This window comes from Sinohyriopsis cumingii, unplaced genomic scaffold, assembly GCF_028554795.1.
Source record: "Sinohyriopsis cumingii isolate HCF-2022 unplaced genomic scaffold, ASM2855479v2 utg000940l, whole genome shotgun sequence".
Lineage (NCBI taxonomy): Eukaryota > Metazoa > Mollusca > Bivalvia > Unionida > Unionidae > Sinohyriopsis > Sinohyriopsis cumingii.
This window is the reverse complement of record NW_028315945.1, coordinates 1,326,221-1,350,796: the sequence shown is the minus strand read 5'-3', so window position 1 is coordinate 1,350,796 and position 24,576 is coordinate 1,326,221. Positions and strand designations below refer to the sequence as shown.

Below are 24,576 nucleotides of genomic sequence, written 5' to 3'. Positions count from 1 at the left end.
TGACATCCATTATGTCTACCACAGCAGCCATTTTGAAAATCTGTTATTGCAGAAGAAAATCAGAGATGATTTCAGCACTCGAGAGTTAAACATTCTTGGAAATTCTTTTTGCCCAGTACAGCATTCACTCCCTTCAAATGATTATTGTTCATATAGGTTTTGTACCAAAAGTGAGTATAATGAATGATAAATATAAAATTCTTTCTAATGAAAACAACTTTAACTTGACTTTTTATGTTTGTTTTCTAGTGAAGCACCACCAAGCGCTCCAAAATTGATTACACCAGGTAAGTTTTTGCCAACTCTTTTGCCTGTACAGAAACTTTCTTAATGTATTTATTGCTGAATAACATGCACCCATTTGTGAACTGTGTTGACTTGGATCAGCCATTGGCCAATATGTTGACAGGTCATTCTAGTGTCGACACAGATAGGCTATTGGACACATGTCTAACAGCTCAGAGTCTGTCATGTGGATTGGGAACAACATGGCTCCAGATCTGTCATAGGCCATCATACTGATGGATCAGAATCGACATTGTGGAAGCTGGTCTGCCATTGGACAGTATGCTGACAGGTCAAGGTCTGCAGAGTGAACCCAAATCTGTCACTTGACAATGCTTGGACTGAGTCGACTCTAAGGGTAGGGCTAAAAATGCAGACCCAAATCTTTCACTTGACAATGCTTGGACTAAGTCAACTCTAAGGGTAGGGCTATAAATGCAGACTCAAATCTGTCACTTGACAGTGCTTGGACTGAGTCGACTCTAAGGGTAGGGCTAAAAATGCAGACCCAAATGTGTCACTTGACAATGCTTGGACTGAGTCGACTCTTAAGGGTAGGGCTATAAATGCAGACTCAAATCTGTCACTTGACAGTGCTTGGACTGAGTCGACTCTAAGGGTAGGGCTAAAAATGCAGACCCAAATGTGTCACTTGACAATGCTTGGACTGAGTTGACTCTAAGGGTAGGGCTAAAAATGCAGACCCAAATGTGTCACTTGACAATGCTTGGACTGAGTCGACTCTTAAGGGTAGGGCTAAAAATGCAGACCAAGATCTGCCACTTGACAGTGCATCAACAGCTTTTGGTCTATAGTGTGGACCATGATCTGTCACTTGATATATTGACAGATTTAACGTTTATAAACTTGGATCCATATCTACCTTTAGACAACACATTAAAAGATTAGAGTCAACACTGGTCCATAATCTACTGCTGGATATCATGCTGGCAAATTATGGTCTACAGCATGGACCCATTTTGAACAATGCATTGACAGATTGTGAAGGTTAATGTTTTTTTCTGGTGTTCATAAATAAAATAAACAACTTACATCTTCGTGATCTGCTGGCACATTGTGCTGTGGCAGATACGGGTATGATCTATTCAGAGTTAAGTTAATTTTATGCACAATTTAAATACATTATTTGTGAAATTATCAGTATTATGTCAGTGTTTCATTTCTTTAAATATGCATGACCTTTTCTCCTACAGATAATGTTCTTCTTTGTTAATGCTGGATGATAATATATTAGTAAATTCTCAGCTGACTTGCACTTTATTGGGGAGAGATGTAAAGATCAGTGGCATGTGCCATTGACAAGTATCACCAGCTGACTGCCCATTCATCAGGAAGTATGCTTTTAGCTGTGATGTCCATTATAATGCTTTCTTTAGTTCATCTTAACCAAGTTATAGGCAGAAGATTGGCCTATGATGTGTTGAAGTGTTCTGCTGAATTGGTGACAAAAAAGAAAATCGTAAATAGTTCAAAATAATTGAGAAAGCTGGTTACTAAATAGAATGATTCAAACAGTTTGATCTTTTGTAATAGTGACCAGAATTTGATATTCTGTCTATATAATTGTCTCGTCTCTTTCAGCCACCAAGCCAGGGGTTTGGACCCCTGGTGGTCAGCCTGGCCAAGCCTCGGGGGCCAAGCCCTTCACCCCAACTATCAAGCCTCCCCCACCTGCATCCTCAGGCCCCATCTCACCCCCATCCAAGCCAACCGGTGTAGGGGCAGTGAGGGGCAAGATAGGGGATGCTGTGATGAGGAGTGGTGATGTTCCTGCAGGAGGAAGGATTCCTGTATGTGCCTCATGTGGATCTCCCATCAGGTAAAACAATGATATGATGATATATTCCTTTCCCCACAATCATAGCACCAGGAAATTGATCACTGAAGATTCTTTACAGATGATGCTGGACTCAAAATCTTTAATATTTCAAAGTTTCTTGTATGTGGGACTTTTCTTTCATTTGAATTGCATATTGATTCAGATCTCTTCTAAGTTATTTGTTCCGTCATATTGTCTGAAATTTGTTGTCGAGTCTGGTTATTGTTTCAGCCATTAAACCATTTTATCCTGTTTACCAGTTTCAACTTCAGTGCCTTGATTCCTGAGAAGCAATTCTAAATACATTATGGTAAAACAGAGCATCATACAGCAGAAGAGGATTTTTTCTACGCTCCTGTTCAGTGTAACGGTTTGTTCATCAACAAGTTATTTCCAGATTAAATCATCCCAAAGTAACTCAAAGTAATGTTGCATTGGCTTTTTCTGGGTGTTGAACAGTTGCCCCTTCTATCAGTTTAAATCATGGCTGCAACCAAGGTTTAAAATCATCCCAGACCCATTCCTCTTGAAGCCTTCAAAGTCAGCTTCATTCTCCGAATCACTGTCGAAAAGTGTATGAAGCCATGCGTCATCTCTTTCATCAACTTGATTAAATTCTAACCCATCATTTAAGTCAATATTATCATCAGAATCATCCATATCATCAACTTCAGTGTAGCTACCCTCGCTATCAACATCCATGTTTACATCTGAGTTGTCGTCCATCATTTTATCGATCGATTTTCAAGCCAACAATTTATTTTCCAACGTTTTTTTGAAAATTTCACTGTGCATGCATGTTTTAACCATTTCCTGTGTTGATGAAGAAATACACAAATATTTGTGATGTATAACTTGTTTCTAGAGACACTACACACATACGTAGTAGAATACAATTGTAGTCATATTCATGATAAAATGGGATACTACAACCACAGGCGTATTCAGGAAAGAAAGAAGTATTACAACCATAGTCGTATTCAGGATAAAATGGGTTAACTGTTTTGAATCTTTATACATTTTAAATATTTTTGTATCTTATAATATTTATATCCAGTATTTAATACAAATAATTGTTCAGTACTTACTGATAAATAGATTTATTTTGGCATAAATTTATGTTCAGAAGTGGATATATCAGGACAAGAGATGAATAGAAATGTAACGATGGAGAATGTAAGTTACACTTTTGCTCAGTTAGACTTTGTTGATAATCAATTCAGATGATAACTTGGGTTAGAAAAAGTGTTCAGACATTGGTTCAAATCATTTCAAAATTGTGGCAGTGTATCTCCGTCAAGAGGTTTAGGGTTAAGAAAACCCCTGGTGTCAAAACTGGGTGGTGAGGGTCAAGTGAAAATGGTGGTGGTGGGGTCAGGAATGTAATGAAATTGGTGGGGTCAAGAATGTACAGATTTTTTTTTTTGTCTTGCTCCAGAATATTTTCAGCTTAACATAGGAAATTACAACTTACATTATATGTTCCCTTGACCCTAACTCTTTGAAAATTACAAAACAACAGACATGCATAATAATCAAATAAATGCATTGTCCAGTCATAGAGTTTAACCGATGCATTGTCCAGTCATAGAGTTTAACAATGCATTGTCCAGTCATATAGTTTAACAAATGCATTGTCTGGTCATAAAGTTTAACACATGCATTGTCCACTCATAGAGTTTAACAAATGCATTGTCCACTCAAAGAGTTTAACAAATGCATTGTCCAGTCATAGTTTATTAATTTTCCTTTTAGTTTATAGTTGCACTTTTGCAGCACAAATGTAAACCGACACATTATATATATATAACCCAACATATTACATATATATAAGCCAACATATTACATATAACATAAGCCAATACATTACATATAACATATATAAGCCAACACATTACATATAATATGTATAAGCCAACACATTACATATGTATAAGCCAACACATTACATATAATATATACAAGCCAACATATTACATATAACATGTATAAGCCAACACATTAGATATATATAAGCCAACACATTATATGTATATAAGCCAACATATCACATATAACATGTATAAGCCAACACATTACATATAACATGTATAAGCCAACACATATAACATGTATAAGCCAACACATTACATATAAAATGTATAAGCCAACACATTACATATAACATGTATAAGCCAACACATTACATATATATAAGCCAACACATTGCATATAACATATATAAGCCAACACATTACATATAACATGTATAAGCCAACACATTACATATAACATAAGCCAACACATTACATATAACATAAGCCAACATATTACATATTACATATATAGGCCAACACATTACGTATAACATATATAAGCCAACACATTACGTATAACATAAACAAGTCAACACATTACATATAACATATGTAAGCCAACATATAACATGTATAAGCCAACATATTACATATAAGCCAACACATTATATATATAACATGTAAGCCAACACATTACACATAACATATATAAGCCAACACATTACATATAACATATATAAACCAACACATATATATAAACCAACATATTACATATAACATATATAAGCCAACACATTACATATAGCATATATAAGCCAACATATTACATATAACATGTATAAGCCAACACATTACATATATATAAGCCAACACGTTACATATAACATATGTAAGCCATTACAACAACCAAAATAAACATTGTTAACCAAATGACAGGTTGTGTGCTGCCTATGTCATGAAATTTGTATCGTCATCAGTTTAATTTTAAATCTTCCTAGAGCACATTTATCCAAAAGTCATCGAGTGTAATGGTTCATCATGCATCTAGTAAGTTGCACTTTTAACAGTCTTTGTCTTATTGCAGCAAAGTTACAAACCAACAAATTACATCTAAATCAGTACAAGATGTACAATGACTGCCTTTGTAATCCAAATAAATCATTTTTCTTTGAAGCTTCCTATTTCTTTGTTGAAAAAGAATGCCTTGGGTGATAATGTTTTCTCCAGATACCTCGTGGAGAACAAGGGCAGATTTTTTAAAGTTCTTTGACCCTGTCATGAAAGGATTATTCACTTTTGCAGTCTTCCCAATTACAATTCAAATGGGTCATCCCAATGGATGTGCTGTATTTCAGCCAAGGGAATTCATTCTCCATTTGTTCTTTAAAGTTATGCTCCACAGTTACTTTGCCGTGTTCTGCTTCTTTTGCTCTCTCAGCTGGTGATTATGAGTGTATGTTGTTTTCATTTGGAAATATTTTGCTAGTAACAAAAAGCAGCAAGGTTCATTTGTCTGGATGACATGTTGCACAGCCTGAAAGAAATCACATGAGAGCTCACTGAGATTAGGGGAAGCAAGTCTGACATAACGATGCCTACATTGGAAGCAGACATGTCATCCTATGTTGTCTGCATTGAAGATTGAACAATTCCTCATCACAGTGTATGAATCCTGTACATCAAAAATTTGTATGGCAAGAAAAAGTGCGAGTTAAATTTTTTGGGCATATGTCTGACGTGCAAATGTGGTGGGCTTATTTTATCACACCAACAGTTCATGTAATCACAGAAAGTTGTCTTGCTCATGTTATCTAAATCAATAAATAGGTTGTACATTGCAAAGGTAGTTCTAAAAAATTCTTGAAGACCCAAAATAAAAGTTGGAGAATGCTATATTTTAATGAAATGACTATATATATATATATATAGAGAGAGAGAGATATATATACATACATAATACATACATACATACAATTTTTAACTTCAGATATATGTATTGCAATTAAATGACTACATGCATACAGACATACATACATATATACATATACACATACATACATACATACATACATACATACAACTTTTAACTTTAGATATATGTATTGCAATTAAATGACTATATCTTACCTATTTAAGTATTTTAACTTGAGGTGTTTGTTTTTCTTGACAGAGGCCCCTTTGTGATGGCCATGGGACAGAGTTGGTGTCCAGACCATTTCGTTTGCCAGAATCCACGCTGTGGGATTCGCCTGATTGAAATTGGATTTGTGGAGGAAGGGGGTAATCTTTACTGTGAGAAGGACTATGAGCTGTACTTTGCCCCACACTGTGCTAAGTGTGATAAGGCTATTGTTGGGGTAAGGAATATATTTTGTAAAATAATTTTGACTGAGCAGAGTTTTGATTTTGATATTTGCAGGCATCAGGTGGTCTGAATTTTTGTGTGTACTACAATGAAGTTCTATTAATGTATGCTAAAACAATGATACTCCAAAAACATTACATTTATATTAAATTTAAATGCAATAAACCAGCCACTCGAGATAAATTGACTTTTTTTTTAAACACAGCATATTATGGCCCTTGCAAGACCAAACCTCATTATACTGGCCACTTCTGTAAAGGGCCAGACTCATTATACTGGCCACTTCTATAAAGGGCCAGACTTTTTCTTCAGTATTGTCTGTTTATATGACTTGTGAGGCAAAAAGCAGTTACACAGAACAATAAATAATGTTGCAAGAGCTGCACCAGGTATTGACTTCTATGTCAAATATGTTGCTTGATCTTTTGATTTCTATGTTGGATACATTACCCAATGTATTGATTGCTGTGTCACATATATTGCCCAACCTATTGATTTCTATGTTGGATACATCACCTGATGTATTAATTTCTGTGTCAGATACGTTACCTGATGTATTGATTTCATTGTCAAATACATTACCCGATGTATTGATTTATGTGTCAGATATGTTACCCGATGTATTGATTTCTGTGTTAAACATGTTACCTGATATATTGATTTCTGTGTTAAACACATTACCTGATGTATTGATTTCTGTGGCAAACATGTTACCCAGTGTATGGATTTCTGTGGCAAACACATTACCCGATCACATTACCATTTGGATTTAAATGCTGCTGCTTATCACATCCAGTCCTACTTAAAAGAGTAAAAAAAATTATTTGATCTCTCCCATCTGCATGTCGTATAGGTAATAAAAATAGCATCTGTTGGAAGAACTCTTTCATGATACCATTATAATTGCCTCATTTTGCCACCTGTATTCTGGATGTTAATCAATTGTAATTTTCACTTTGACTATTCAGTATCTCATCACTTTTGCCTCTTGATATAATTCAGAATTTGTCTTCCTATAAAATATCAGTAATTAAAGTTAATTCAAGACATTAGTAGCTTTATTATTGTTTTTTCTTTAATAATAAAGTTTTTTTTTACTTGTTGAAAACATTAGTTTTGCCTTTTACTGTTTATATTCACTGTTTAGTATTTTTGGTCTTGAAGTATTTGCTTTTATTAATACAGTTTGCATGTTGTCACTGCCCATTTATTACTCATGTTTTCATTGTTATTTAAGATATATAATGGTGACTAGATATAGAAAGTGTAACTTCTCTGAGGACACAAGAGACGTGCCTTTAAATGTACTTAATCTTTACCTTCCAGTGTCTGTACAGAATTGTCAGAAGGGACATGTGTAAATTCCAAATGTATGGAGAGTGACATTTTCAGGTTGCATTGGTAGCCAGCAGCCATTACACAAGTTTTATGTGAGCTGACTTATTCAGAAGACAGTAAAGTAGTTGATGACTTAGGGGAATTTTGTATCCATTCTGTCATTGTATCTTGTTGGAGTTGACAAGAGAATTGGCTCATACTTTAGAGCTGCCTAGTGAGCAGGTCAAGAGTGCCTTTAAGTCCAAACAAATGTGCTTTCATTCTTACTTTGCAGTTTCAGTCCAGACAAATGCACTTTCAATCTTACTTTGCAGTTTCAGTCCAGACAAATTTTGTTTCATTCTTACTTTGCAGTTACTATTCTAGCTATCTTTGCCATCTGCCACTGTTCTGGTTTTCAGGTAGCCAGTACAGCCAACTGGCCTGCAGTACAAAATTGTTAGCAGCCAGAATGCATAATAATAAGTCATGCCACAACTGGCCTGTTCCATACTGCATATTATGGAGCCACATACAAATAGTCTAGCCAGATTACCATCAAGCCACCTGGAAAACTTGCCCTCCAGTGGCACAGACATGTTGGTTCCCTATTTTTCAATTAATTAGTGTTTCTGTCTGGTTTGGTACTTACATGGACATGTATAACACAGAGGTCCCAAGATTAGTTAAAGATATTGCAATGGTGAACACGACCACCCATACTTTTATGAAACTGATCATGTCTTTAATGTTCCTCCAATAATACTTACTTGATCCGACATCATTTAGATAACGTTCTTTGGTGTACATTATGTAGTCAAAGGGAAGCAACTCTTACAGGTTTACTCCCCTTTCTACCAGCTAGGTTGCTACCATTGTATAAAGTTTAAACCACTCTTTTAATTGAGCAACACCTTGATGAATGTTTGCATTGTTGGGAAGGGTGGGAGGGATTATTTGTCATGTGATCAGATAAGTATTATCAGAGAAACACACAAATTTGCTTTTGCCATCAAATATATTACAGGCAAGAGGAGGAGGAAATACTGAGCATCATACCTCTACCTGTCACCCAGTAGGAACTCTGGTAAAAGGATGAACTTCTAATGTTAGTTTAGGAGAACAAAAGGCAGTTTGTTTATACACATGCATGAGAGATCTGTTTGGGATACAGAACTTATTGTTTCATCATCAAAAGTTTCTCTTTCACCTTCAGTGAAAGTGGCAAATTCAAGACTATGTCAAAGGTTGTGCTTTTGTACATGTGCAGCTACCAGAAACCCAATGAGATTCTCCTTAGTAAGGTCGTGTCATGCAAATACTGACTCTGCTATGTTCTTAAATGAGACACTATATTCAAGGCCAGTCTCATAGAGCTTGTGCATATTTCGTAAGCTGCAATCTTCATTGTGTAACCGATTCTGTGAGAGTGTTAAGAATACACTGATTTAATAACTCCCTTTAGCCAAGTGATGAGTGCTTTGAGGGTTATGTTTTGAATTCCTGCATTCAGTTGTACTGTTGATGTGGATGTTGTCTGTGCAGTGTACATAACAGATGAGTGTGCATACACAGCATCTTTGCCTCTCTTGACAGGTAATTCGGTGGGATGGAGTAAATAGTTGGTTGGCCAGTAACAGAAAGGTTGTGTCATTAAAATGTCTGAACCATCAGAGTGGAACTGCATGTAGTATGGATCTATGGATATCAGATATAAATTCATTCAAACTGCAAGTTGAATTTACCATTATCAGTAACTGAGCTAATGAGGTCATGGAACAGTACCCACTTCTGGTCTTCAAAGAGGAAGAGAAAGAAGTTAACCATTGGTGAATTGGTGCTGATAGTGGTTTGACATCACTGATGTGAAACCAGTCATTCAGATTTTGTGATCCCCTCCAGGACAGAAGCTCTCAACTCCTTTTCAATCAGGACATCCCTGAAAGGAGCAGGAGTGAAAGAAGACTTAGGTTGGACATGGATGGATTAGTGGCAGTCTTTAATGCTTGTGTAGAGTTTAGGTCACTATGACTGGTCTGGATATGTCTGTCACTAAATTAAGCAGATCATTGATCAAAGTGGGACAGTCAGAGATCCTGCAATCTGTGCCACTCATTTATTTTACTTTTTCACAATAGCAAGTGACGAAAGGATGGTGCATATCCCCATTATCTCCCAGCTGATTAAAAGAGCATGTACAGCCCATGCCTCGGGGGTTGTGGTAAAATGAAAAAGACATGTCAAGCATTGGATGGTCCCAAAGTGACAAACCCAATCAAATGTTCCTGGAGGGACAAAACTGTATGTAGTTGTCCTCTCTTGATAAACAGTCAGTTAGGACATTAACCCAGACTGGAATGTGTAAGACTTGAATATCACCTGATATTGATAATCATGAATTTATTCTCCTACCATGAGGCAAAGGTCTGGCAAGTGTTCCACCCACTGCAGAGGTAATTCGCCACAAGCGAATTGTCCTCATTATCAAGACCATGTGGAAGGCATTGGGAATGGCTTTCATTTCCAAGAGGTTGATATGAAGAGATTTCTCTTGAAGAATCCATTTGACACTGACCATTGCAAGCCCAGTAGTAAACTGGCATTGTGACAGTTCACCCACATAAAGTAGGCCAAGTCACAGTAAGACACTTACTGGCCTAAACAATGTCTTTGACACTTTCTTCAATCCATGAGTTATGCCATCAATGCGTTTTGGAGAAAGATGCTAAGTTATTATTTGTTATGAGTTCCATATCCAGATGAACAAAATGTTGAGAACAGATAAGGTCTGACTTCTCTACATTGGTTACACACCCTGAACTGCAAATGAGGGAAGTAAGATTGTTCATTTTGTAAACCTAAAACCATACTTACCAAATGATTTTGTAGTGTGTCCTCCATGAACACTGTCTTTTATGTGGAGGACATCCTGAAATGGGATGTAACTTGGTCTAATGTCTTACTGAAGGTCCACTTCAGAACCTTGGTTGATGCCTTCTTTGGTACATGAACGATTCTTTCATTGCATTTGGGAGAAAGATGCCAAGTGTTAAGGATTCTTTACCTAGATGGACCAGAATGTTGAAAAGGAAAAAGGTCAGACTTCTCTACATTGATTGTCCACCACATGTTGAGGGAAGTAAGGTTGTTAATATTGTCAAACAAACACCCAAATTAGCAAATGGTTTTTATGGTGTGGCATGCAGGAATGTTGCTGTCTCTGCAGTAGACATGCTGAACTGCAAGAGCTGAGAATGAATCAGTATGTTGAAGCATGTGTAGGACGTGTAAAGAATGATCATGTACTTGTCACATCTCTGTAGAAGGTCTCAATTGCCAATAAACTTTGGAAGCAGAAATGTTCTGGAGTCGAAGCCCTGTTTAAAACTCTTCCTTCATTGGATCACTTTGGAATTATGTCATGAAAGTAGAATGATGAGATTGGAGGGGTTTCAAAATTATGAAATGCCAAGACCTTCTGATAGGCTATGAATCACTCGTTGTTTTGTGAGAATGTTTGGTCTAAATGTGATGACCAAAAGGGAGTAGTCGGGTGCCTCTGGTGGATCTACAGAAAGCATGGGTGACAACAACAAGATTTTATTTTACATTCAGCTGCATTTTTTAAGAACACTATTATCATATGCAACTGTAAAACTTGGCAATAACATTCATCCTGTGAGTGTTAGTATATCGATTTTAATTTCGCACGTATTCACTTAAAGCTGTGCTTTAGATATATTGGAAAATATTTCATATGCCATCATGAAATATTATAAATACATTTCTTTTGCATATACCATCATGAAATGTTATAATACATTCATATTGCATATACCATCATGAAACATAAATTCGTATTGCATATACCATTATGAAACATACATACATTTGTATTGCATATGCTATCATGAAACATTATAAATACATTCGTATTGCATATACCATCATGAAATATTATAATGCATTTGTATTGCATATACCATCATGAAACATGATAGATACATTTGTATTGCATATATTATTGTTGTTGTTGTTGTTGTGGGGTTTAACACCATTTTTCAGCACACAATAGGCTATGCATTGCAGCCAGTATTAATGGTGGAGGAAGAACCCGGGAAAACCCCAGGAAGAACCACTGACCCATGAGAAGCTACTGGCAAGCTTTCTCACATACCTATGTTAGCTGAATCCTAGACTCAAACCCATGCAGACAGAGATGAGATGTCAGTGATCCGTGACGGAGAGTGCTTTAGACACTCAGCCACTCGGGACCCCGTATTGCATATACCATTATGAAACATTATGAATACGTTCAGATTGCATATACCATCATGAAACATTATATATACATTTGTATTGCAAATACTATCATGAAATATTCTAAATACATTTGTATTGTATAGACCATCATGAAAGATTCTAAATACATTTTGTATTGTATATACCATCATGAAACGTTATGAATACATTCATATTGCATATACCAGCATGAAACATTACAAATACGTTCGTATTACATATACCATCATGAAATATTATAAATACATTTGTATTGTATATACCGTCATGAAAGATTCTAAATACATTTTTTATTGTATATACCATCATGAAACATTATGAATACATTCATATTGCATATACCATCATGAAACATTACAAATACATTCTATTGCATATACCATCATGAAATATTCTAAATACATTTGTATTGCATATACCATCATGAAATATTATGAATACATTCATATTGCATATACCATCATGAAATGTTATAATACATTTGTATTGCATATACCATCATGAAATATTCTAAATACATTTGTATTGCATATACCATCATGAAATGTTATAATACATTTGTATTGCTTATACCATCATGAAACATGATTGATACATTTGTATTGCATATACCATCATGAAACATGATACATTCATTCATATTAAAGCATCTTCTCTTCTATTTTATGCTATCCTAAATGTACATGTGTACAGAAAGTTTACGTATCTTGTATTGTTAAAGTGAAACATAATATTCTTTTTTTTTTTGGCAGGGGATGTTTAGACACTGTTATTACAGAACTAAAAGTAGAATTTGGCAGGGGAGTTTATGACTTTGGTAATCCTCATGTTACTGTTTTTCAGGAATGTGTTAATGCCCTGCAGAAGACTTTCCATCCAGCCTGCTTTGTTTGTCATCACTGTAAGCAACCAATTGCAGGTGGACAGTTCCATTTGGAGGATGGAAACCCCTACTGTGAAAATGGTCAGTTCCTATTCCAAATTCTATGTTGCCATTGGTAAAGTGCCTATGACTTAAATATGTTAATATTTCACAGGTGACAACTAGTATGGCCTACCCACCAGCAGCTACTCTATAAATATATGGGCGTGGAATCATGTTGATTTTGTGTATTTTAATTGCCTCCTTTCGCCATAAAAGCTAAAACTATCTGAACGAGTTTCTTGATCTCTTTGCTTCCTAACTGGGTTGGAGTTGTCTTTCAGTTAGACAGAGTTTTCATATAGACACAAAGGTAACTATTTGATTTATAGGAGTAAAAAATGAAAGAAATTATTGTTATTGTTTGAAGTTAAATATATTTGTACATGTGCATCTTTGTAAACATGAATAAACTGAACGTTTGGAACATTCCGGGTAAAAATCTAGTACATTTCCTATTATGGGGAATGGACACTGCCATGATAACCACAAGTTCAAGTGAAATAGGGCTTGTTTGATGCCATGGCACCTTTTGTTGTGGAAAAAATTCTATAGAGAGGAAAAATAATTCACTACAGATTCTAAAAGTTGTCCTTGTTAGGAGAAACGTGATAAAATAATTAGTTGAATAGCCTTTCATTTATACTATTTTACTTTGAAAGAGCCAACTTAAGACACTGCTTCTGGCATTGCATATGGCATATTGTGCCTCCTAGGCACTATTCTTGGTGTTGCATATGGTGTCTTGAGGGCTTCTAAGCACACTCCTGGTGTTGCATTTGGTATATTGTTCTTCATAGGCACTATTGGTGTTGCTTATGGTGTCTTGAAGCCTCCTAGGCACTTGTGGCATTGCATATTATATTTTGGAGCCTTGAAGGTACTTTTAGTGTTGCACATGGTGTTTTTGTGCCTTTGAGGCATTACTCTTGGTGTTGCATATGTTATCTTGAAACCTTATTAATAGCATTACCCTTAGCATTGCATTTGGTGTCTTTGAGCATTCTAGCCTTCTGTATACATAGTATATAGTGTATTGTAAGTGTTCTAAGACAGCTCTTGGCATTGCATATGGTGTCTTGTAGTGTTAAAGGACAACTCTTGGCATAGCATATGTAGTGTTCTAAAATAACTCTTGGCATTGCATATTGTGTCTTATAGTGTTCTAGGACAACTCTTGGCATTGCATATGATGTCGTGTAGTGTTCTAGGACAACTCTTGGCATTGCATATGGTGTCTTGTAGTGTTCTAGGCATTACTCTTGGCATTGCATATGGTGTCTTGTAGTATTCTAGGACAACTCTTTACATTGCATATATTGTCTTATAGTGTTCTAGGACATCTCTTGGCATTGCACACATGTTCTGGGACAACTCTTGGCATTGCATATGGTGTCCTAGAGCCTTCAAGGGACTACTCTGTGCATCAAATATGATGTCTTGTAGCCTTCTAGGCACTTTCCATTGGTATTGCATATGGATTCTTGGAACTTTCTAGACACTACTCTGTGGTGTCTAGGAGGATTTGCAGTCTGTACTTCAAACTGATGGTCTACGTAAAGTTGGCTTTATTTTTAAACGTTATATAGGCACAAGTACTGGTTAATAATTTTTGTCCCATTCTGGGTATGTGGCTGATTCTGAGACAATGTTCCCTATATTGTAAAGAGTGAGCTTGTGTGTGTGTGTATGTGATTTGGATTTTTAACATGGCTTTAACAGTTTGAGTCGTATTGCTACAATGTCTGCAGTGTGTCAGTTTAGTGATGTCTGCTACTTGTCCATCATGCCAAAGACATCTTGCATGATGTCCCATTGAGTCACATTATTCTGACACCAGGCCAACCAGTCCTAACATTAACCTCCTAATGCTGAGTGCCAAGCAAAGCAGCTGCTTGTACCATTGTTAAAGTCATTGGTATGATTTGTCCGTGGTTCTGACCCACAACCTCCCACATCCAACATGGATGTTCAGCCACTTAGGCCACTGGAGGGGGCCATATAAAAACAAGAAATATTGATGCATGTCAGAAAGGTTCTGGGATTGCAGAAATTTCATGGTCGCTAGCAAATGATTTTCACAAAAATTCATTACAGTAGTAAAAGTGTTATTTTTCAGACTCATTCTTTAATTACCTTGCCTGCCTTTATTGTTACAAATGGTGAAATATATTAGCTTTGTCCATTTTTATCTTCATTGTTAAATTTTGTTTTGCTCCCAAATTGTCTGAGACTTTGTCAGGCAGGATAGATCTTTTCTTGCAACAACTTATCCCCATGCTGATTTGGTGTTTATTTTTTCTTCTCTCTGTAGATCCATTTCAACAATATAGCTCTCTTCCTTGCAACACAATAAGATGTCCATTAATTTGTTTACATTTTTTATTGAGTTACACCATTTAATTTCATTGTCAAATTCACCTATTCTACATTCTATGTACACATATCGTTCAGTATATCCAGGGCATTTTATGTTACAATTCTTTTTCTGAATTTCAGATTGGCGCCAAATGTTCCAGACGATGTGTAGTGCTTGTAACTTCCCCATTGAACCTGGAGACAGATGGGTGGAAGCTCTTAATAACAACTACCACTCTGAGTGTTTCAACTGCTCAGTGAGTATTCGACATTTAGAAATAATTATAAGATGCCTTAGAATTTACATTATTGTATATCTTTGCAGAGAATTATTAATTAATATGCAGTTTGCATGTGATTTATAGTTGGATGTTATAGCTTCTGCAGAAAAAAATGAAAGGTGATAGCATTTCAGCAAGCCATATCATGTTCTGTACTATCTACATGTCATCTTACACTAACAAATTTACCCCACTAACAAGCAAAATCTTGCATAGTTAGTAACAATCAAATGTATCCCACTTACAAGCAAAAGGATGCATTTGTACTGTAGAATATATTTAAATAAAGAAAGTTGAATTGACTGTCTTCCTAAAAATTGTACATTAAATAATGGTTGATCTTGTTTTCTAACAAAACATTTTGCCATCCATCTTTCAGTAACAATTTTGATTGCAGTATTTGTGTTTTAAACATAACATTTTTGTACTGGTCATGGAAAATTGTACTAACAGAAAATCACTTAATCACTTGGTAGGGACCCTACTAGTGATTGAAAATTGTGTACCAAAGAACACTTGGAAGGGCCCCTACTAGTCGTTGAAAATTGTATACCAAAATACTATCGAACATATTATGATGCAATTTGGTGTGAACATTATCTGTTAGACTTAAAATTTGTTTTTCCTGGATTTAGTTTTCTCATTTTGGACAGTGTTATTACCATTTTTTTTCTTTCATCATGTTTTCTTTCAGTGTGGGATCCTTGCTACTTCAGCCTGACATTGCATGGGTATAATGCTATTGTGCTATGAAAAAAGTGAATTTTCAGCCAGATGGAGAAGGGATTTCAAATCTGAGTTGTGTCTATATGATTAGTATGCTAATACAAACTGAGGGATTCTTTTGGAAAGTTTTGGCCTTTTTTTATTAACTTTTGCCCATGAGACATAATATTAATTTTTAGCCAGTTTCCACCTCCATTTTGATAGGAGTACTACTTCTTATCAGGTCAACATGTACATGCTGAGAACCAGTGATGCACATGCTGAGTGTTAATGATGTACATGCTGAGTGTTAATGATGTACATGCTGAATGTCAATGATGTACATGCTGAGTGTTAATGATGCACATGCTGAGTGTTAATGATGCACATGCTGAGTGTTAATGATGCACATGCTGAGTGTTAATGATGTACATGCTGAGTGTTAATGATGCACATGCTGAGTGTTAATGATGCACATGCTGAGTGTTAATGATGTACATGCTGAATGTCTATGATGTACATGCTGAATGTTAATGATGTACACGCTGAGTGTTAATGATGTACATGCTGAATATCAGTGATGTAGATGCTGAATGTTTTTGATGTACATGCTGAATGTTTTTGATGTACATGCTGAATGTTAATGATGTACATGCTGAATGTCAGTGATGTACATGCTGAATGTTAATGATGTATACGCTGAGTGTTAATGATGTACATGCTGAATGTCAGTGATGTACATGCTGAATGTTTTTGATGTACATGCTGAATGTTTTTGATGTACATGCTGAATGTTAATGATGTACATGCTGAATGTCAGTGATGTACATGCTGAATGTTAATGATGTATACGCTGAGTGTTAATGATGTACATGCTGAATATCAGTGATGTACATGCTGAATGTTTTTGATGTACATGCTGAATGTTAATGATGTACATACTGAGTGTTAATGATATACATGCTGCATGTTAATGATGTACATGCTGAATGTTAATGATGCACATACTGAGTGTTAATGATGTACATGCTGAGTGTCAGTGATGTACATACTGAGTGTTAATGATGTAGATACTGAGTGTTAATGATGTACATGCTGAATGTTAATGATGTACATGCTGAATGTTAATGATGTACATGCTGCATGTTAATGATGTACATGCTGAATGTTAATGATGTACACGCCGAGTGTTAATGATGTACATGCTGAATATCAGTGATGTACATGCTGAATGTTTTTGATGTACATGCTGAATGTTTTTGATGTACATGCTGAATGTCAGTGATGTACATGCTGAATGTCAGTGATGTACATGCTGAATGTTAATGATGTATACGCTGAGTGTTAATGATGTACATGCTGAATATCAGTGATGTACATGCTGAATGTTTTTGATGTACATGCTGAATGTTAATGATGTACATGCTGAGTGTTAATGATGTACATGCTGAATATCAGTGATGTACATGCTGAATGTTTTTGATGTACATGCTGAATGTTAATGATGTACATGCTGAATGTCAGTGATGTACATGCTGAATGTTAATGATGTACACGCTGAGTGTTAATAATGTACATGCTGAATATCAGTGATGTACATGCTGAATATTTTTGATGTACATGCTGAATGTTAATGATGTACATGCTGAGTGTTATTGATGTACATGCTGAATGTTAATGATGTACATGCTGAATGTTAATGATGTACATACTGAGTGTTAATGATGTACATGCTGAGTGTCAGTGATGTACATGCTGAATGTTAATGATGTACATGCTGAGTGTTAATGATGTACATGCTGAATGTTAATGATGTACATGCTGAGTGTTAATGATGTACATGCTGAATGTTAATGATGTACATGCTGAGTGTTAATGATTTACATGCTGAGTGTCAGTGATGTACATGCTGAATGTCAGTGATGTACATGCTGAATGTTAATGATGTACATGCTGAGTGTTAATAATGTACATGCTGAATATCAGTGATGTACATGCTGAATATTTTTGATGTACATGCTGAGTGTTAATGATGTACATGCTGAGTGTTAATGATGTACATGCTGAGTATTAATGATGTACATGCTGAGTGTTAATGATGTACATGCTGAATGTTAATGATGTACATGCTGACTGTTAATGATGTACATGCTGAGTGTCAGTGATGTACATGCTGAATGTTAATGATGTACATGCTGAGTGTTAATGATGTACATGCTGAATGTTAATGATGTACATACTGAATGTTAATGATGTACATGCTGAATATCAGTGATGTACATGCTGAATGTTAATGATGTACATGCTGAATGTTAATGATGTACATGCTGAGTGTCAGTGATGTACATGCTGAATGTTAATGATGTACATGCTGAGTGTTAATGATGTACATGCTGAGTGTCAGTGATGTACATGCTGAGTGTTAATGATGTACATGCTGAATATCAGTGATGTACATGCTGAATGTTAATGATGTACATGCTGAATGTTAATGATGTACATGCTGAATGTTAATGATGTACATGCTGAGTGTCAGTGATGTACATGCTGAGTGTTAATGATGTACATGCTGAGTGTTAATGATGTACATCCTGAGTGTTAATGATGTACATGCTGAATGTTAATGATGTACATGCTGAATGTTAATGATGTACATGCTGAGTGTCAGTGATGTACATGCTGAGTGTTAATGATGTACATGCTGAGTGTCAGTGATGTACATGCTGAGTGTTAATGATGTACATGCTGAATATCAGTGATGTACATGCTGAATGTTAATGATGTACATGCTGAATGTTAATGATGTACATGCTGAGTGTCAGTGATGTACATGCTGAGTGTTAATGATGTACATGCTGAGTGTCAGTGATGTACATCCTGAGTGTTAATGATGTACATGCTGAATGTTAATGATATACATGCTGAATGTTAATGATGTACATGCTGAGTGTCAGTGATGTACATGCTGAATGTCAGTGATGTACATGCTGAATGTTAATGATGTACATGCTGAATATCAGTGATGTACATGCTGAATGTTAATGATGTACATGCTGAATGTTAATGATGTACATGCTGAGTGTTAGTGATGTACATGCTGAATGTTAATGATGTACATGCTGAATGTTAATGATGTACATACTGAGTGTTAATGATGTACATGCTGAATGTTAATGATGTACATGCTGAGTGTTAATGATGTACATGCTGAATGTTAATGATGTACATGCTGAGTGTTAATGATGTACATGCTGAGTGTCAGTGATGTACATGCTGAATGTTAATGATGTACATGCTGAGTGTTAATGATGTACATGCTGAATGTTAATGATGTACATGCTGAATGTTAATGATGTACATGCCGAGTGTCAGTGATGTACATGCTGAGAGACTGATGTTTATGCTGAGTGTAAGTGAGGTGTGTGTCAAGTGCACTAAGTCAGCATGCATATATACATGCTGAGTGTAAGTGATGTATTTGCTGAGTGTCAGTGATGTACATACCAGGTGCAGCTAAGTCAGTATGTATATTTACATGCTGAGAGTCAGTCATGTGCATGCTGAGTGTAACCAGGTCAACATACATAAATGTTCAAAATATTCCACACATTTTATTGGAAATAACATGAAGACACAATTCTGAATTGAAAAATGTTCTCAGTCTGGCTGAAATTTAAATTTGTTTCCATAGCTGACATCTTAATATATTCACTTAGTTACTGTGTTGATTATTGTTAGACTTCTGGCTAAAATTTTGATCATTTAAACCTTGGTGTTCATATGTGATCTGCTTAAATGCATGAACAGCAATTCTCAATACACATCATAATTATTTTGAACTTGGAGGATTTTGTGATAAACTTCTGTATGGTTTGGAATATAGAATTTTGTCTGCTGTATGCTATTTAGGTGATGATTCCTATACAATTCATGTTATGAGTACTCATTTGAATTTAACAAAAACCTTGTCTTCTTTTGCAAAAACGTTTTCTTTTCTTTCCACAGACTTGCCAAGTGAACTTAGAAGGGCAACCATTCTATGCAAAGGGAGGTAAACCATACTGCAAAAAGCATGCCCGTTAAGCAAGTCCAGAAGGACCTGTTGCTTTGGATACTGATACACCGGAAGTGTACCTTTAGTATTGCCTTACATAAAACATCATGCAAGACACGTGCCTATCTCATGTTGTAATTGAACTGATCTCTATTAGTAACTAAGCCATTGTTTTACATACCATCTGAATGTTGTACTAATTTGACAGCATACCAAGTATGATAAATGCATTTCAAATGTGTATAAAAGGTAGCAGACATTAGCTTGTATAGTAGGACTATGGCATCAGTAAGCATCCCTACATTTTTTATATACACTCAGTCATTATGAATGTTACAGACTTCCATATTAGTGTTTTTAGTATTACATGCACAGTTGTATGCTGCATTTTAATAATAAGTATATTGTGTGATGCATTCATAGCCTTAAGCTTGTTAGCTGTCCGAGATGTATAGTTAGTGATGGTCAAAGAATAAAAGTTAAAGGTTGGGGAAAGTAGCTCTCATTGCTAATAATATGAAAAATCTTTTCAAGGTGGCATGAGGAGGCCAGGGTAATGGTCAGGGTATTTAGGATGTATATGCAGTGCATATTAAAAAATGTACAAGAGGGATCCAGAATCAAACTTACTGTTAAAGTTGGCATTGAGGGGAGTCCTTGGGATGCCTTGCTTTTACAAATTGATCATCAGTGATGGTATTAGGATTCAGGTTAAATGGTTTTAGAAATGGGGTTGATAGGTTCTCAAAGATATCACAACAACGATTTGGGTCTGTTTTGTCAGTGGTTCAAATTTAATATAGACATGTTTGATGCACAAATTCAGGTCCAGATACTCAATAATATAATTAATTAAGTAAAATTTGGAGGTGTTTATTGGGAATATTTGCATGAGTGCTCATTTGGTCCATTCTTTTGTGAGCCATCTTAAATGAAAAGATTAAATGTATTTGATGAGTTCATCTTTGTCTTACCTGGCATGACTTTGTGATGTCATAAGTTGTTTATATACATGTTTTAATATATCAACTTACATAACACAGGAGTCATGTGATACAAATATTAAGTCTCAAATATTGTATATAATGCTGTACCATTCTAGTTAGTGTCTGCTGTATTGATAATACCTTAACTGTAGAGGTCATTCAACAGAAGCATACTGCCTTTTGCTGTTAAAAGTGTATATGGCTGTTTGTATTGAACAATGCCTTGAGTGGCAAGGGAAATAATGCATTTCAAATGAAAACACAGTGTGAATATTAATAGTATTGGTTTGGTTTATAAATACAACCCTCTGCATGCACAGGATTGTGTCTTGTTACAGCATTTACATTTAGTGTTGATAATGGATATTGCTGGATTTCATTGTTTATTGAGGTAATATTCACTATTGAGGATGGGTAGTACTGGATTTGATGATGTATTGAGGTTATTATTGCTTTGAGGATGGGTAGTACTGGATTTGATAATGTATTGAGGTTATAATTGCTATTGAGGATGGGTAGTACTGGATTTGATGATGTATTGAGGTTATAATTGCTATTGAGGATGGGTAGTACTGGATTTGATGATGTATTGAGGTTATCATTGCTATTGAGGATGGGTAGTACTGGATTTGATGATGTATTGAGGTTATAATTGCTATTGAGGATGGGTAGTACTGGATTTGATGATGTATTGAGGTTATAATTGCTATTGAGGATGGGTAGTACTGGATTTGATTGTTTATTGCGGTGTTATTTGCTACTGACGATGGGTAGTGTAGATTTGATTGTGTATTGCAGTTATGTAGCTGGTATATATATTCATTCCCATTTAATTTAGATTATGTGCTGCATTTATTTCCTTCATAGTTGTAATAATTCCAAACTAAATTTAAGTTTGCATTTATCTGAAAATTCTTTTATGGAAATAATGCTCATTGAAACTCAAAAGTTACACTAATTTATTGTTATCAAGGTTGCTAATATTGGAAATCCATTTACACTAATTGATTGTCATCAAGGTCGCTAATATTGATATTCCAGTTACACTAGATGATTGTTATCAAGGTCACTAATATTGGAATTCCAGTTACACTAATTGATTGTTATCAAGGTCACGAATATTGGAATTCCAGTTACACTAAATGATTGTTATCAAGGTTGGTTATATTGGGAATTCAAGTTACACAAATTGTTTGTTGTCATTAGTATTGGGAATTTATTTCTTTTAGCTGGCAATAATTTAAAATGTTTTGACATTTTAAATAATGGAAGAAAAAAAATCCAGCCCACATGAATCTTGGTATTTGAATAAGAGAAAGGAAATTCACTACTACAGAAAATTGGAAAGAGTGAGATTTACTTTTCCTTAGGGTACTTATCAATTAACCATTAATTATTCTTTGCTTCTTCTCAAGATATCTTTGTAGAGTGGTACTTTGTTCTCTAAGCTTAATAGAGTTGAAATTTTCCCAGTCAGGGTGTGATTATGTTCTGTGTCCAAGATGACCTAATGCAATCATGAATGACCATGTGATAAACGATCTCCGCAACTATAACATGTCGGATCTGCTATCTTAATCTTGATGAAAGTTTGACTTGCATAGATGTCACATATAGAAGACTGTAAATACATATAGGTGTATATGCTCTTTTTAAGCAGTATGAATGGCTAGTTAACATATTTAACTGATTTTGATACACATACTGTTGAAATACATTTAATGCATGCAGGATGTGTATTTACTTATCTTATTATATCTATATACGGCTTATTATTGGACTTAACTCACAATATGTTTTGATGGTATATTTATTTCTCTACTCATTATTGGATTTAACTTGCAATATCCTTTGATGGTATATTTATTTCTCTAGTCTTTTGAAATTAAATGCAGCAAGCTAAAGTACTGAGGAAATCAATGTCAAATGAAAATGAAAGTTATGATCAAGTTTTTCACACTAATTAGATAAGGAAATAAATTTACTTATGCAACACCTCAGATAGAAAATGAGAGGCCAATGATGCAACACCAAAAAGGGGCAATTAAAGGCTACTGATATAGCATCCAGATGTGGCAATTAAAGGCTAATGATATAGCAATTAAAATGGGCAATTAAAGGTTACAAATTTAATTCACATCAATAATTCTGTGTGAAGTGAATAATCATAAGTCACACACAGAAATGGCTGATTTATGGATTTGCATTTTTAAAGAATATTTTGCATTTTGCTTTCATTACGACTGTTTGAAGACGAGTATAAATCATGCAACTCAGTATGCCTGAATATGCAATACTGTATTTGTGTGCTAGTGTTGGCTTGCTTTAGGTTTTTGCTATTGTCCTGTTCTTATGCTGTGTGCATGAAAAGTTATATTGTTATTTTCCTTGTTCATGTATCATGTATCTTAAGAATTGTTTGGGGAAATAATTTAAAGTGAATATTTAATTAGTGTTTTTAATTTAAGCCATTTATGGATTGTTAGTAGTGTCTTCATTAACTTCGTTGGTACAGGGTCTGCCTGCAGATTCTATATCATCTGATGTAGTTTTATTTAGATAAATTACTGTTATTTTGTGACAACACAGATAGGAGTATATAAATTTGGGACATCAGTGCATTATGTAAAATGAAGCGTATAATTTACAAAGTTTGTTTGATTGCTATGCTGTACATTTGACCATTGAAATTGGAAGTAGCTTAAAGACGTGAACTCTGGTTTCAAGCCCAAAGTCTGAGTCTTACATTTAATTTACATTATGTGTAGTTTTTTCATAGTGCAAAAAAGGGGTACAAAGCTCTTGGCTAACCATGACTGGTTATTAGATCATACATTAGATCTGATTTAAAAGTTTATGTCGGCTTGTGCAAAGTTGAGTGGTGTTGAAAATAGTGATTTTCGTACTGAATTTATCTGGATGTGTAATGGTTTATAAATCTTTTAATTTCTGAGAAAGACAGTCTTCGATTTTAGGCCTGCTTTATTTGGAATAAATTGTACAGATTCATAATAACAAGGAGTATTTTCAGTACCTTTTTAACAGTTTTTGAATGGTTTGGAATTGTTTCGACATGTGTGGTGCATTGTCCAGTCACGAGTGAAATATTTTCCTTCTTCTCAGTTGGTCTATGTAAATGCATTTTTTCAAACCCTTACAGGATATTTTCCTTCTTCACATGTGGTCTATATAGATGCAGTTTTACAAACCCTTACCGGGTATTTTATACACTTCCTTATTATAAGATTCTATTAGAGTGTTTTATTAAATGCCAAATCTCGTATCTGATTTATATTTGGTGCCCCATTTTTAGGAATGATAAATTAGTATATTTTTCCAGAGTTGGAAATAAACTTATATATTAA

General features: G+C 35.1%; 1 protein-coding gene across 7 annotated transcripts in view; it reads left to right on the top strand.

Annotated features, from left to right (window-relative positions):
- The window catches only part of LOC149772983 (PDZ and LIM domain protein 7-like), a 130,508-nt gene extending 105,932 nt beyond the window's left edge, over positions 1-24,576 (top strand). For 6 of the 7 annotated variants that reach the window (XM_089946998.1, XM_089946997.1, XM_089946999.1 and 3 more), the window contains 6 exons: positions 250-287; positions 1,888-2,125; positions 6,092-6,278; positions 12,749-12,869; positions 15,327-15,442; positions 20,177-24,576. In XM_089946998.1, the coding sequence (XP_089803124.1) occupies positions 250-287; positions 1,888-2,125; positions 6,092-6,278; positions 12,749-12,869; positions 15,327-15,442; positions 20,177-20,254 (778 nt within the window). In that variant the 3' untranslated portion in view covers positions 20,255-24,576. The remainder of the gene's footprint in view (positions 1-249; positions 288-1,887; positions 2,126-6,091; positions 6,279-12,748; positions 12,870-15,326; positions 15,443-20,176) is intronic. The other variant, XR_016417515.1, reaches the window with a different exon arrangement.